Source organism: Gekko japonicus, unplaced genomic scaffold (assembly GCF_001447785.1).
Source record: "Gekko japonicus isolate JY-2015 unplaced genomic scaffold, Gekko_japonicus_V1.1 scaffold2546, whole genome shotgun sequence".
NCBI classification, from domain to species: domain Eukaryota; kingdom Metazoa; phylum Chordata; class Lepidosauria; order Squamata; family Gekkonidae; genus Gekko; species Gekko japonicus.
Window position 1 is genome coordinate 93,434 of NW_015175443.1, and position 15,838 is coordinate 109,271.

The following is a 15,838-nucleotide window of genomic DNA, read 5'->3' on the forward strand; positions in this document are numbered from 1 at the left end:
TTATTCAATATTTCCACACTAGAAGAAAAAATAAAATATCAGTTTCAGTGATCATAAGGACTCTACATTACTCACCTCTCCAGGGGAAAGTGCAACAAGGTCCTTCACATTTCCTACCTCTCCATTCATGGCAAAGACAGGAATGTTGGGGCTGAAAACCATAAGGTCACTTTTGGCACCAGCATCTCCACTCACCCCCGCTAGGATGTGGCTGTGGCGATTGGAATATGACCAGCTGCCCATGTCACTGGCACACACCAGAGTGGCCGTCCCAGGGCCGTACATCACTGCCTCCTTGGCCTGGCTCTGGCATCGGAGGGCCACATACACGAGGATCACAAGTAGGAACAAGCTGGACACTGAACAGATGGCGATGATCAGGTAGAGATTAGCAGTGTCTGCCAGGGGCTTTGCGCTCCCACCCATCCTAGAGAGACGGGCATCAGTCTGGGCAGCCTGGGCGCTAGCTACCAGTGACACACTGAAGGTCGCTGTTGTTGACAGTACCAGCTTGCCGTGATCCTTCACTAGAACAAGCAGACGCTGGCTGTTGCTGCCCTCTGTCTCCTCCAGAGTACGTATGGTACTGATTTCACCACTGTAAAGCCCCACCCGCCATGGGCTGCTAGTTGCATCATGCAATTCATAGCGAAGCCAGGCGTTGTAGCCCGAATCAGCATCCAGGGCATGGATCTTGCCCACCACATGCCCAGCTGCCACTGGAACCTTCACCAGAGTGGGGGTATCCTCAGCTGGACCAGACACTGCAGGTGCGTTGTCATTCTCATCCAACACAAAAACTTGGATGGTCACGTTGCCACACAAGGAGGGCAGCCCAGCATCCTTGGCCCTCACTTGGAACTCCAGCAGCTTCACCTCCTCATAATCCAAGGGCTGCAGGGCATACAGCTTCCCACTCTCCGAATGCACTGAGATGTAGCTCGATAGGGGCCAGAGCTTCTCATCCAGCCAGTAGCTGACCAAGGCATTCTGAGCCACATCTGGATCTGAAGCAGACACTGTGAAGATGTGAGCACCAGGCGGGTTGTTCTCCTTCACAAATACTGTGTATGAAGGCTTTGCAAAGGTAGGTGCATTGTCATTCACATCGCTGATTGGCACCACCAGGCTGCTGCTGGCTGACAGTGGGGGGTCCCCTTGGTCTTGGGCTATCACCACCAAACTATACTCGGCCACCTGCTCCCGGTCCAGTGGCTCAGCCAGTACGAGTGAGTAATAATTCTTGAAGGTGGATGTCAGCTTGAAGGGATGCCTAGATGGCCAGAGGGAACAGTTTATTTGTGCATTGACACCAGAGTCTTTGTCAAAGACACTGATCAGGGCTACCACTGTCCCTACTGAGGAGTCCTCAGGCACTGGAACGGACAGGGATGTCACTAATAGCTCTGGGACATTGTCATTCACATCTAGAACCTGGATCAGTACTTTGCAGTGTCCAACCAGGGGATATGGGCTTTGATCAGCTGCTTCAACTTGTAGTTCAAACAAATTAGTATCTTCAAAATCTATCTCTCCTTTCACTTTAATTTCCCCCGTGTTTGAGTCTATAGAGAAACTGCGTTTTAACTGGGAAGGCATCATATTGCTCAACGAATACGATATCTCTTTATTCGTTCCCTCATCCACATCATAAGCAGTTAGTGTAAAGACAGAGGTTCCCTTTGTGATGTTTTCTGGCAGAAGAACTTCATATACAGACTGGTTGAAGGAAGGTACATTGTCATTTGCATCTAATACAATTATCTCCAGCTGTACTGTGCCACTGAGCTCTGGCTGTCCCCCATCAGTGGCTGTGAGTAATAAATGATGTTCAGAGTATTTTTCTCTGTCCAGGGCATTCTGTAACACAAGTGCTAGAGACTTACTGCGGTCACTGTGCTTTTCTTCACGTAACTGAAAATAATCATTAGAACTAAGTTTATAGGTAAGCAGACTATTGGAACCAATATCTGAATCTGAAGCTCCCTCTAGTGGGAAATATGAGCCAGGGAGCCTAGATTCTAAAATAAACAGTTTGTGATCATTTACTGGGAAAACTGGAGCATTGTCATTTATATCCCTGATGTCAACCTCTGCATGGAAGATCATCAGAGGTTTATCCACAATCACCTCCAAGTGAATGGCACAAACAGGGCTCTGGGCACACAGCTCTTCCCTGTCTATCCGAGAATTAACAAACAAAATCCCATTCTGGACATTTACCTCTAAATAATCCTTGTGGTCTTTGGAAACCAACCGGAACATCCGAGGCACCAGCTCACTCACCTCCAGTCCCAGATCCTGGGCAATGCGGCCCACAAAGGTGCCATGCTGGGATTCCTCCAGTACTGAATAATGGAGCTGGCTGCTCCCCATCAACCAAGCTGTGTAGAGCAGGGATAGCTGCAGCAGCTGCCTTCTCCCCATCAAGTCAAATTTCGTAAGAATGATGGCAAAAATATTTGGTTCCTTCACGTTAAGAATTCATCCTTTCGTTAAGGAGTAGTGCTCTGAAAACATAGGAATCCCCGTTTTCACAGGAACGAAGCTGAGCTGAACAAATTGTGTTCCGTGGCTTTCCCTGTGTTCTTTCATCAAGGGCTTTGCTTTTCATCTGAGGGTGGGGTGATATATTCACGGGTTTCCAAAAGGGATTTTGTAGACAAGAGCGACATCATGTGTCTGTATTCAGAAGCACCATCCTTGGGGAGAGGGGAGGCACTGGATTGGCACAACACTGTTTCCTCTCATCTACGGATTGTTTTTAATATGTAGCGGCTATGTCTCAACTTTGATTATGTTAATCTTTTAGGGTTGTCTTCCTTTCCAGAAATTGTAAATAGGTAAAATCAAAGAAGTGTTACTAGGTCATGAGCAACCCATCCCAGGATCAGACTCCTGTTGAACAAAGTTGGCCCAGAGACATCCACTTGGACCTTATTTTGCTTATCAGCCAAAGTTTATCTTCATGGTTTTGTGCTTCCATTCAAATATGCTTGCTGTAGAAATTGTTTCAGTGTCCAGATTACTTTGAAGTCTACTGTTCTATAGTATTATCTATTTATGAAAATGTGAACATGAAGGATTTAGAACAGGTATACGCATAACATGGAAAACGCTTGGCCATGGTTGCCTGCATGTTTTTTTCATCTTCATCTTGCACAGTGACTCTTAACGTTCCTAGACAGAACTCCTATTTGTATGTTGATCTATGCATCAGTAATATCCAGACTTGATAACTGCAGTTATTCCCTCTGAAAGAGTAGGCTCCAAAATGTAGAAGAAAGCATGTTGTAGGCAAACTGGGACGTACCATCAAATAACAGAAGTGAATGACCAACCATGCAATCTAGATGACGTCCACTGAAGGAGGCATGTGCAGTTGGGGGGGGGTTTAAAAACACTTTTTGCGCATGCGCATAGACGTGACCTTGTTGATCCGCGCATGTGTAGAGATTTTTTTAAATGGTGCCCGCTTGGGATGGTCTGACGTCAGACCACCCCGACAGGAGGATTGCACACTGGTGGAACGATCAGACGGCTGAAAGTACACAGTTGTCCCGCAGGTAACCGAAAGTGCTATCTTTTAAGTACAGCTCCGAAGTGTGGCAAAACGGGATGCCCACGGAAGAGGGACATTTCCAAGATGTTTGTGTCTGGACATTACCTTTAGATCCGTGAGTCAATTGTGCCTCGTGCAGATCTAAAGAGCCGTCTGATTGGACTCTAAGAGTAAAGGATGATGTTTTTTCCTATATAGCTATTTTTCCTGCATATTTTGGATTGCTCTCCTTTGCTATTTTCAGTTTATCTATTCTACTCCCCAGCTGTTTACTCCAGTTAGGAATTACTAGCTGCAACCAAAATCTTGATCTATTTTGTGCCAGGTTGGGCTCACTCCTCCTTGTCTGAGTGATCAGCAATTAAAGACAGATAGTCCTCTGTATTTGAAGGACTATCTCCTTCCATATGTCCCTGTGTGCCAACTATGATCATCAGGCAGCTATCCACTGGTTATCCCACCAGTTAGGGTGGCCCATCTGGCATTGACTAGGGCCTGGGCCTTTTCCATCTTGGCTCCAGCTCTGTGGAATGGGCTTCCTGAAGGGGGGGGGGTCCTCGGGAATCTTCAGGAAGTGCTCCAAGGCCTGCCTGTTTCCCAGGGTTTGGGAGGGTTGAAGGGTAGCCATCTTTTCAGGGGGGAAGGGGAAGAGATCTGAGGATTGGTATTTTATTTTTGGTTTTAACTGAAAATGTTTTCAAGTATTATTGTATGCCACCTTGAACCATGAGGGAAGGCAGGAATGTTCTAAATAAATAAATATAAATAATATTTAGGGGTGCGGTGGCTCGGCGATTAAGACGCTGAACTGCAGGCTAGAAGGTCGGTTGCTCAGCAGTTCGAGACCCAAGTGCTGCACGATGGAGTGAGTGCCCGACTCTGGTCCCAGCTCCTGCCAACCTAGCAGTTCGAAAGCAAGAAATTGCAAGTAGATAAATAGGTACCACTTCAGTGGGAAGGTAACAGCATTCCGTGCACCTCGGTGTCTAGTCATGCTGGCCACATGACCACAGAAATGTCTTCAGACAGCACTGGCCCTTCAGCTTGGAAACAGAGATGAGCACCGCACCCTAGAGTCGGATCCGACTGGCTTTCGAGCAAGGGAAACCTTTACCTTTTTATAAATAATATTGTTGTGTGCTGTGTTTTGAAAATATGTCTCCTTTTTGAAACATTCTTCCTCAAAGGTGAACGAGCCAGACATTATAAACTAGAATGAAACCTCAAAGGAAGAGTAATAATGCCCTCCAGGGTTACAGCCCATATAAGTTTAGACGCTGCCCCAGAAAGTAGGGTGGTAAAGGGTCTTCCCTTCTGTCTATGTGCTAGCTCCAAACAAGTGAGCCACTGAAGTGCTACAGTACATCTAACCATTCATAGTAAGAAAAATGCTTCACCGAGGAGCATCCAATGACTTCATCCCTAAATAGCCCCCATCTCACCCCTATTCCTGCTCCTCATAGTTTGCATACAAGGCTATGAGATCTCATTTGCTGGGAAAGCACTAGTGCACCCATGTGATGGTCACAAAGGATTGGGGATTATATGATACATAGGGAGATTATAATAGAAGCACATTAGTATTGCAAATACAAAATCAAAATGCAATTTTCTTTAAATTATGAACTCATCTTTTGTGATCTGCAGTCCCTGGATTTTTTTAAAAAAATACGGTTGCCTAGCCAACCCCATTGCATTTTGTGTTTGTTATTTTTCATTCCCAATGTGCAAAACTCTGCAAATTCTGTTTTGTTATTTATGGCTTCAAGCTTTAATTTCTCATGGTCCTCTTAGACTTGAATCCTTTTTTACTCCTTGTGTTTGCAGCTCCTTCCAATTTTGTGCTTACAAAACTGAATTTAAAATATCTGTCATTGCCTAGATCATACAAAATTAACAGTGTAATCCTATGGAGAACTAATCCAGTCTAAACCCATTCAAATCTATGGATTTAGACTGCAGTAACTCTCTACAGGATTGTACTACACCGATCTTGAACACGCTGTGACACATCCTGTTATATCAGCATTTAAAAAAAATAGTTGACTCAAGCTGCTCCCTAAATTTCCTAGCACAAACTATTTATTCCTAAAAGTATGAAGACTCTTAGAGTTCTTCTGTGATTTCCTTCAGTCATCTCCCTCCACTGGCATTGATAACATTTCCTACAGTCAACAGCTTAAGTTGGTTTGAACATTCCTGATGCCTTCTTGCAAAACGGAATCGTAAAACTCATCAATTTCCCCCGCCCCTTATTTTTGCCACCAACTTTTCGACACAAGAATTTCCCTGCCACTTTAAAACTACAGAATAAGCATACACATATACATATTTTGAGGATTCATTAACATAATTCAGCCCACCATGACTCACAAGCAGAGAGTGAGTACAGTAAATTGCCTATGGAGCAAATTGTTGCAGATCACTGAAGCAAGTGAGAAAGTAAAAAGAAAGATATACCCTGCAATGCCATTTTTCATGTGTAGCTACTCTGAACAACAATAATTGTTTTGAAACCAATTTAATCATACTGGAGAGGTGACAAGTAAGACTTAGTCCCCAAAATATCTCATAATTAGAAGAAGAACTGGCAATGCCAGGGCTAAGCAACACGAGGGAGGAACCAAGAAATCAGCAAAACTCTAGAAAATCAGGCCCAAGTCCACTTAGTCCAAGTCAAATGTTTGGAGAGAGACAAATTGTTTCACATGATCAAGTGTATTTGTTTCATTTTCTTAAAACATTCATACCATTTATGCCTCAAAGGCTAAGGCAAGATATAACCTACAGAAAACCAATCAAGAACTAAAACAACCACATAAATGTTACTATATACAGTCATGCTTAGAACATAAATGCATGCCATACATATTGACATATGAAGCACCGCAACCTCAAACCATAGCATTTCTAAAATTTAAATCAGGTACTTACCTGTCCAGATGAATCTGGGGCCATCTCCTTCATATTCCCTACCTCTCCACCATCTCCCAAGATAGGTATATTGGGGGTAAAAACCATGAGGTCACTTTTGATACCAGCCTCTCCTGCCACACCCCCGAGGATGTGACTATGACGATTTGAATATGACCAACTTCCTACTTCACTGGCACATACCAACGTGGCTGTGCCTGGGCCATACATCACCATGTCTTTTGCCTGACGCTGGCATCGTAGGGCCATATATACTAAGATTGTCAGCAAGAACACACTAGACACTGAGCAAATGGCAATGATTAGGTACATATTGGCATTATCCATTAAAGGCTTTGGGCTCCCTCCCATCCTGTAAAGGTGAGCATCAGCTTGAACAGCCTGGGCACTTGGCACGAATGATATACTCAGTGTGGCTGTAGTTGACAAAACTGGTTTGCCATGGTCCTTCACCAGAACCAGCATTCTCTGACTGTTTCCACTTTCTGTCTCATGCAAGGAACGTGCGGTGCTGATCTCACCACTGTACAGCCCTACCTGCCAAGGGCCACTGGTAGCTTCAAGCAGCTCGTAGCGTAGCCATGCATTATACCCTGAGTCAGCATCCAAGGCATGGATCTTGCCAATCACATGTCCAGCCCTCACAGGAATTACCAGCAGGAGGGGAATCTCTTCTTCTTGCCCAGACACTGCAGGTGCATTGTCGTTCTCATCCACCACAAAGACCTGCATGGTCATGTTGCTCTGCAAGGACGGCAGCCCAGCATCCTTTGCTCTCACCTGGAATTCCAGCAGCTTCAGCTCCTCATAGTCCAGTGGCTGCAAGGCAAAGACCTTCCCACTCTCCGAGTGCACTGAGATGTAGCTTGATAGCGGCCACAGTTTCTCATCTATCCAGTAGCTAACCAAGGAGTTTTCGTCCTTATCTGGGTCTGAGGCAGACACTGTGAAGATGTGAGCACCAGGCGGGTTATTCTCTCTCACAAAGACAGTGTAGAAGGGCTGCATGAATGTGGGGGGATTGTCATTCACATCTCCAACAGGAACCACCAAGCTACTACTGGCTGACAGTGATGGGTCCCCTTGGTCTCGGGCTGTCACCACCAGCTTATACTTAGCCACCTGCTCTCGATCCAAAGGCTCAGCCAGTGCCAATGAATAGTAATTCTTGAAGGTTGATGTCAGCTTGAAAGGGAGCCCTGGAGGCCACAAGAAGCAACTCACTTGGCCATTGGTTCCAAAATCTCTGTCTGAGACACTGATGAGGGCAACTACAGTACCCAGCGGAGAGTCCTCCGGCACTGGCACTGACAGGGATTTCAAAGATATCTCAGGAGCATTGTCATTCACGTCCAACACTTCTATCAAAACTTTACAGTTACCTATCATTGGGGGTTGGCCTTTATCAATAGCTTGCACTTGGATTTCATATACATTTTCATCTTCAAAATCGAGTTTACCTTTCAGCCTTATCTCTCCAGTATTTTGGTCAATGTCAAACATGGTTTGAGCAGTTGAGGCTAGGGGTGTATTAAAGGCATAAATAATTTCCTTGCTGATGCCATCGTCAAGATCTGTTGCTTCTGTTTTAACAACTAGGGTCCCATCAGCTGAGTTTTCCAGTAAACACACTTCATAGATTGACTGATTAAAAACAGGTCTGTTATCATTAACATCCAGCACTGATATCACTAGCTGTACTGTCCCTGTGAGTTCCAACTGACCCCCATCTGTTGCTGTAAGCAATAAATGATGCAAAGAGATTTCCTCTCTGTCCAAAGTCTTCTTTAAAACAAGCTCTGGCGATGTGCTTTTGCCATGCTTATTGTGAGCGTCCACAACAAAATATTCATTTGGGCAGACCCTGTATGTAATAAGAGCATTTTTACCAATATCTGCATCTGATGCACCCTCTAGTGAAAAGCGAGAGTCAGACACTGTTGATTCTGATATAGAAAGATTGAACTGATTCACAGAGAAAATAGGTGGATTGTCATTTATGTCCTTGATCTCCACTTCTACATGGAAAATTATCAGGGGTTTCTCCACAATCACCTCCAAATGAATGGCACAAATAGGGCTCTTAGCACACAGCTCTTCCCTGTCTATCCTGGAATTAACAAACAAAATCCCATTCTGTACATTTACCTCAAAATAATCCCTATGGTCTTCAGACTCCATCCGGAACATCCGCGGCACCAGCTCACTCACCGCCAATCCCAGATCCTGGGCAATGCGTCCCACAAAAGTGCCATGCTGGGACTCCTCCAGTACAGTGTAATGGAGATGGCTGCTTCCCATCTCCCAGGCTGTGTGAAACAGAACCAAGGGTAGCAGGCAGCTCCTTATCCAGGAGCCTCGTCGGCAAAGAATCATGGTGAATAGTAGTCATGCAGAAAGTAAAGAAATACGCTCTCTTGCTGCTCTTCTAGGCGGACAAATAATTAAAAAATCAATTCAAGTGCATTGCAAATGTGCCATTCTAGTCCTATGTCAAACAGTCAAGATGGTGCCTTTATTTCCTGCAGACGTCTTCACAAAGGAAGGAGGAGCTGCCCTTTTTCTTGTCTGCTGACACTATTTTTTATTAAACAGCGACACCATGTGACGGAAATATTTAATATCAAAAAGATGGTGTTCTCCTTACCTGATATTCAGCACTGTGTCTTACTGAACTTAAAGTGCATTGAGTTCCTTAACTTTCAATAAAATACATTTTACATGTATTTGAATATCCTACCGACCCAACACTAATTAAATGAGGTTGTCTGTTTGTATACTTCAGCATAATGCAGCAGTGGCATTGCCTGGTTTACTTAATGGGCATGTAAGTCCCATGTCCACCAAGTTACTGGTACATCCTCTCCTCATTGTTCATTTATTTTTAATTGAAATACGTATACCTCACTTTTCCCATCATCATGTTTACTTTGAATTGAAATATTTATACCTCACCTCTCCCATCATCATGTTCATCTTTAATTAAAATACTTATACAACATCTTTCCTATCCTCAGATGGCAGCACAAGGCAGCTTACAGGCAGAAGTGTATACAACAATGCCCAAAGTTGATTAAAACCACAACAAACAACAGTCTTAAAATTGTACACATCATTTCCTGTTCACCACTTATTCTCAAAAGCTGCCTTAAATAACAAGGCTTTACAATGCCTCAGAATTAGTTTCTTCTGTCCGCACACTGCCTCGCTCCATAATGGGGCATTAAATAGCTCTGCCATAAGCGATGTTCAACAGACTACCTGTGAGAGTTGTTTGGAGAAGTCAACTCATATTTGCTTTGCAGTGGCATGTGAACTAATTCCCAAGAACTGATTCCACACTGATCCTGTAACCTGCATGTGAAGGAATCCTGGGGGGGGGGGGGTGATGGAGTTCCTTTCTATGCAGATGTTGCCCAGCAGAGAAACCGCATCATTCCTCCACCCAGTGCCTTTATACATCCATTTTGTGGAGCAGTGCAAGAATACATTACGGAGAAGCAGTTCTTCCATAATGATGTCTCCTTTGCATGACTCATGCAATATGTTAACTATCTTGTAGGCTAGCCATGAATCCAACATCCATATGGACAAGTGGCTGTCCACGCTTCCTCATTTTTCCTATGTGAGGCTCTTGACTCTTTCTCCTCAAATGAGGGTTCTTTTGCAGCAGTCACAGAAGTAACTTCGAAAGGTATGCTGTTTGGATGTCTACATTTCACATTGGTCCATCTAGGTCAGTACTGTCAACTCAGACTGGCAGCAACTCTAAAGGGTCTCAGTCAGGCAGAGGTCTTTCACATCACCTCCTACCTGTTCCTTTTAACTTGAGATGCCAGAGATTGAACCTGGGACATTCTGCATGCCAAGAAGATGCTCTGCCACTGAGCCAGGCCCCTTCATTATCTTTTCTCCCTAATATCACGTGTGGGAGTTGTTTATTGACAATTGCAGTGGGGACAGCCAGCAGAAAGAAAGAGCTGGGGGACAGAAACATTTTTTTCCAGGGACTGAAGGGAGTTTGGAAAGGGGCTGCTATTTTTGGCATGCACACTCATCCCATTGGTATGCGGGGATCCCATGCAAAACTTCTTTGACCAAAGATAACAGTGGACAAACAAAACAAATATACGTGCACACACTGCTAACTGTGTTCCCCTTATCTCACGTTTGTTCTCTCTAATGACTTTCATCTCTCCCCCAAAGTATGGTCTGTGTTTAGCCACACAGAGGAGTGAAACAGACAAAGGTGTATAAAGAGGATGGTGGAGAAAGCACTTGTGTAAGAGTCAGAGGGAAAAAGAAATGAGGGGAAATGAGCAAAGAGCAAACATAGTACATGCATGTGTAGAAAAACTAACCAAAATGTGAATATCTAAAAACAGGGTTGCCAACAAACTTGGAGAAAAAATGTCCAGTCCTTTTAAAAAGGTAAAGGTAAAGGTTCCCTTGCTCGAAAGCCAGTCGAGTCCGACTCTAGGGTTGCGGTGCTCATCTCCGTTTCAAAGCCGAAGAGCCAGCGCTATCCAAAGATGTTTCCGTGGTCATGTGGCCGGCATGACTAAACACCAAGGCACACGAAACGCTGTTACCTTCCCACTGAAGTGGTATCTATTTATCTACTTGCAATTTCTAGCTTTCGAACTGCTAGGTTGGCAGGAGCTGGAACTAGAGACGGGAGCTCACTCCATCATGCGGCAACTCGGGTCTCGAACTGCTGAACTACTGACCTTCCACAGCCTGCAGTTCAGCGTCTTAACCCCTTGAGCCACCGCAGCTCCTCCAGTCCTTTTAACAGATGCTTAAAATGTGGAAATGGGCAGCTGAAGCACTTTATGGCAAAAAGTTGTTTATTGTGAATACATGTTTCAGGCAACTGAAATGACGACTGCGTGGACATGACCGGATGGCCAATACAGAAATCAAATAGATTACATAACTGGAAGCAAAAGACACAGAAGCTCTAGTCTTTCTGCTAAAATAAGACCAGGAGCTGATTGTGGTATGGAACATTAATTGTTAATATCGAAAATTAGAATAAAGCTGAAGAAAAACACCAAAACATTCACAGTGCCAAATTACAATATAAACAACAGTCCTGAAAAGATTAAAGACCATGTAAAGAACAGATCTGCATTACTAAGTGCAAATGAATATGAACCAGAAGAACTATGGGCTGAAAGCAGAGACATTACCAAAGAAGAATGCACAGAGACTATTCCTGTAGCCAAAAGAAATGAAAAGCCTCAATGAATGACTGTTAAAACTCTTAGGATTGCTAGTTAGATGAGAAGCAAAAGTAAAAGGTGAAAGAAATAAAATCAGGTCTAAATGCAGTGTTCCAGCGACTGGCACATAGAGACAATGAGAACTATGATAATAACCAGCATAAAGAAACAGAAGAGAACAACAAGGGATTTGTTCCACAAGATTCAAGGAATCAAAGGGTCACAAGGAACTTGACCAAGTTATTTTGAAAGTGTTCCATGCTGATAGATCTCAGATTTTCCATAAATGACTCAAGAACTTTCCTAAAGGCTTCTATTTCCTTAGATATTTTTGTTAGCTGTTCAAAGATCAAAATGACTGTGTTTGCCAGTAACAGCCATTGATCAGTGACAAAGCAGAAGGGATTTGCTTGAAATTGTTGCAAGAGGCCTGAATGTTTTCCCCAGATGTTTTCAGGGACACAGTCATCTTTCCCTGCTTCTTCTTGGTTCAATTCTTCCAAGTCTGTGTCTGTATCACTATTAGCCCCATTACTCAATTCAGTATCAATCAGGGAAGCATCTCTGTTTCCTAAATGGGACTCTCTCAAACCTGAGTAGTATCAGTCAAAAGTGTGTCTCTTTTCCTTAAAGGGGAGTGTCCTCTTAAAGCCCTGGAAGAATTTATGGAATGTAAATTACTTACGAGTTCACTTGGTTCCATGAGGCAGTACTGGTCATTAAATTACTTATTCATCTTCAGCTGTTTCGAAGATTTTTCTCTCTCTTGAGTGTGGGAGTCTGATCTAGGTCATTTCTTCTTAGGTCCTTGCTTCTTCATAATGAGCTGCATCTCCAGCTACTTCTGCTGATTTAAACTAATTTATGGTTTTATAAATGACTCATAGGAAGCTTCATTTATCTCTGAGTAGTTCAGGGATGCTATAGCTTATCTTTGTCTGCCTATTCAGGATTTGGCAATTAAACAATAATGCAGCAGGAAAAAAGCCATAAAATGATTAGAAAGTGAGAGAGACGTTCAGTGTGCTGCTACACCATTGCCATCTTGCCTCCATTGTCCTACTGATAAAGGTTAAAAAAGAAACAGCCAAAGCAAGATTACAGCTGAACAACAAGAAGACAAAACTAATGACTACCGAGAAATTACACAATTTTAAGGATGACAACGAAGAAACTGAAATTGTTAAAAATTTTCTATTCCTTGGCTGAAGCATCAGCGAGAAGAGAGACTACAATCAAGAAAATCAGGAGACTGAGACTGGGGAGGGCAGCCATGAAGGAGCTAGAAAAGTTCCTTAAGTGTAACGATGTGCTGCTGGTGACCAAGCTTAAGTTAATTCACACTATGATATATTCCTAATTTGTATGTATGGGTGTGAAGGTTGGACTATGAAGAAAGGTGACAAGAGCAAAGCTGATTTATTTGAAATGTGGTATTGGAGGCCTGTTTTACATATACCATGGGCCGCCATAAAGGCAAATAAGTGGGTTCTAGATTAAATCAAGCCAGAAACTAAAACGACCAAACTGAGGCTATCATACTTTGGTCACATTATGAGGAGACAAGGGAAAACTGAAGGCAGCAGGAAAAGAGGAAGACCCAACATGAGATGGATTCTCAATAAGAGAAGCCACAACCCTCAGCTTGCAAGACCTGAGCAAGGCAGTTAATGACAGGACATTTTTGGATGTCATTCATTCATAGGGCTGCTATGAATCAGAAGTGACTTGCTGGTACTTAACACACAGACACAAATCTCTAGTTCGAGACCATATCTCAAAATACATTTGTCCAAAGAAAGAATAATGGGTGTGTGTGCAAATGGGGAGATGTAAAAGGTGTTTTAGTTGGCAAGACAGCTATTCGTATTCTCAGGGTGTCTTTTTAAATTCTTATTCTTACTTCACATAGCCCAACTTTTGACAGGCCTTGCATGAAGTTGAAACATGGCACAGTTGACTGAAAGTTGACAAAGGTATCTTTGAAAGACTCTATTTTTAGTTGACTCATCTTTAAATCTTAACTCAAGAAGGAAGATGTGTGTATTGAGCAGAAAGTAATAAAGGATGAGTGAAAGACATATTTACAGGCACTCCATGCTGAGTGGGAATTTATTGGGTTGTACATCCCATCATTGCTGTTCATCATTCTGTGGCTTTGCCAACCTCAGCAGCCGGTCATCTGTAAAATATACAGACCATTGCTATCTCTCAGTGGGCCAAAGCCTTAAATGGAACTAGGTGAGGTTCAGTTTGTACAGTGTTGCTTTGTTGAGGAAGTTTGCATGAGGGTTCCCCTTTGGCCTACACATGGTAGAAATACCAAGTGATGGTAATGAAAGAAAACGTGACTCAGAAGAGAAGGGAAAGGTTGGGAGATGTAGGTGCTGATTCCATCCCTTCCCTTTTCTTATTTTGTTGCCTTAGGTAACCACTTGTTCCTTAGCTATAATAGTCTGCATGAAGTTTTACATATTAGATTCCATAAATGTAGGCAGAGACAGAAAGGTGGCTTGGAATAGCAGCAAATTTGGGAAAGAGAAGCAGTAAAGGTGGGTGGGTAAGCCCCGGATCCCTGACTCATTTTGTAGCTTGGGAAAACAGTTTGCATCTCAACCTTTGTAGTTGCCCTGTTGTAAAATGGGTCAGTCCTTCATGAATATCAAAAGGCTAATGCCTGCTGCATCTGATTTGTTCAGAATAGCTTTCTGAAGCACTTATAAAACATCCCATTGGCATTCTATTAATGGTTTCTGGAAGTTATTGTTGGTATCCATTTCATTGATTCTCGTTTTAATTAACTGGTTATCCAGACATCATAGGGTTGGATCCACAGTGAGAAACTCATATTTATATTCCCATCTTCAGTCATTTCTTCTACACATACTCCAAAATCCATCATATCTATGCTGGCTGCTGCCAGGGTAGTGCTGCATACAAAGCCATCTTCCCCTCCTCTTTTAGTGTGGCTTGTGGTACTATTTGACCCAGTATAGATAACCAGTATAGATATTTAGATGCTTATCATATTGTTCAGTTGTTTTGTGTGAACCCTCTTGAGCACTAGGAAGCAATTCAGTATTCACATGAAGCAGAAGAATAGCTTTCCCAACATATACTTTGTCAGTTCTATCAGAAGGTTCTAACAAGAGGCTCTATGGCTATACTGAAAAATAAAGGTGGCTAGAGAATACCTTTGATTAGTGCTTCGCCTGACTGAATCATGCTGTAAGACACTAGTTTCACTTTCAATAGAATGCTCATGCCCTTTACAAATGCAGATGTATAGTCATTCTTTTGTTTTCCATTACCATTCCAGCCAATCAAAGGCTTTTTCATTTCTTAGCACTCAAGTTGCCACTGACTGTTTCACTTTACAAATCATATTTAACACTTGATTTATGTTGTCTGCATACATAGATTTAAGCTTTTCCCCCCTCATCTCATTAAGGCTACAAAATTGTGATGGATGTTTTATTGCGCAACAAACCAATAGGCTATGTATGTGATCCTCATTCAGGAAGAAATATCTGTTCTGACCTACTTTACCTGATCATTGTAAAGCTTGCAATAAAATAATAAATGTAAAATGATTTGAATATTATAAAGAACATTCACGCAGTGTTCATAAGACCAGATGTAGCATAGTATCTAACAATGCCATCCTAGACAGAGTTACACCCTTCTCAATCAACTGAAGTCAGTTGACTTAGAAGAGTGTAATTCTGCTTAGGACAGCTTTGTAAGAGACTGAAGTCCTCTACTCTGATCACACTAGGTAGCCTGATGCAGTGCCTCTCTCCTTTTCTCATACCTGCAGTATAGGGATAGGAACTGTTACAAGGACTGAAACGAGACAATGCACATGATGTTCTATGAACAGTATAAAATGCCACGTAATATTAAAATTATTTTCACCACTATTTAATAATAGATAGTAATACTAATGTATAATGTATAATATATAGTAATAGGTAGTAATAATAATAAAAACAAAGGTTAAGTGAGAGGATACAGGATCACTGAAAGCTTTGTACAACTCATTCATTGACTCCTACCAACCATTATTTACAGAGACAAGTAGCACAGACTGGAATGGTTAAGTAAGAGATTA

At 42.7% G+C, this 15,838-nt stretch overlaps 1 protein-coding gene across 1 annotated transcript; it reads right to left on the reverse strand.

Annotated features, from left to right (window-relative positions):
• Window positions 1–8,872, reverse strand: LOC107122732 (protocadherin alpha-6-like). The gene is made up of 3 exons (XM_015425866.1): window positions 6,497–8,872; window positions 118–2,469; window positions 1–18 (listed from the first exon to the last, which is right to left on the reverse strand). The coding sequence occupies exons 1-3, from the start codon at window positions 8,870–8,872 to the stop codon at window positions 1–3; spliced, it is 4,746 nt and encodes a 1,581-aa protein (XP_015281352.1).
• Window positions 8,873–15,838: the final 6,966 nt, after the last annotated feature.

Excerpts from the sequence above, each read along its gene's own strand:
- LOC107122732 (XM_015425866.1), bottom strand. The coding sequence starts at position 8,872 with ATGATTCTTTGCCGACGAGGCTCCTGGATAAGGAGCTGCCTGCTACCC. Across the intron at positions 2,470-6,496 it reads CCCCAGATTCATCTGGACAG|GAACCAAATATTTTTGCCAT; the intron begins GTAAGTACCTGA and ends CTTAACGTGAAG.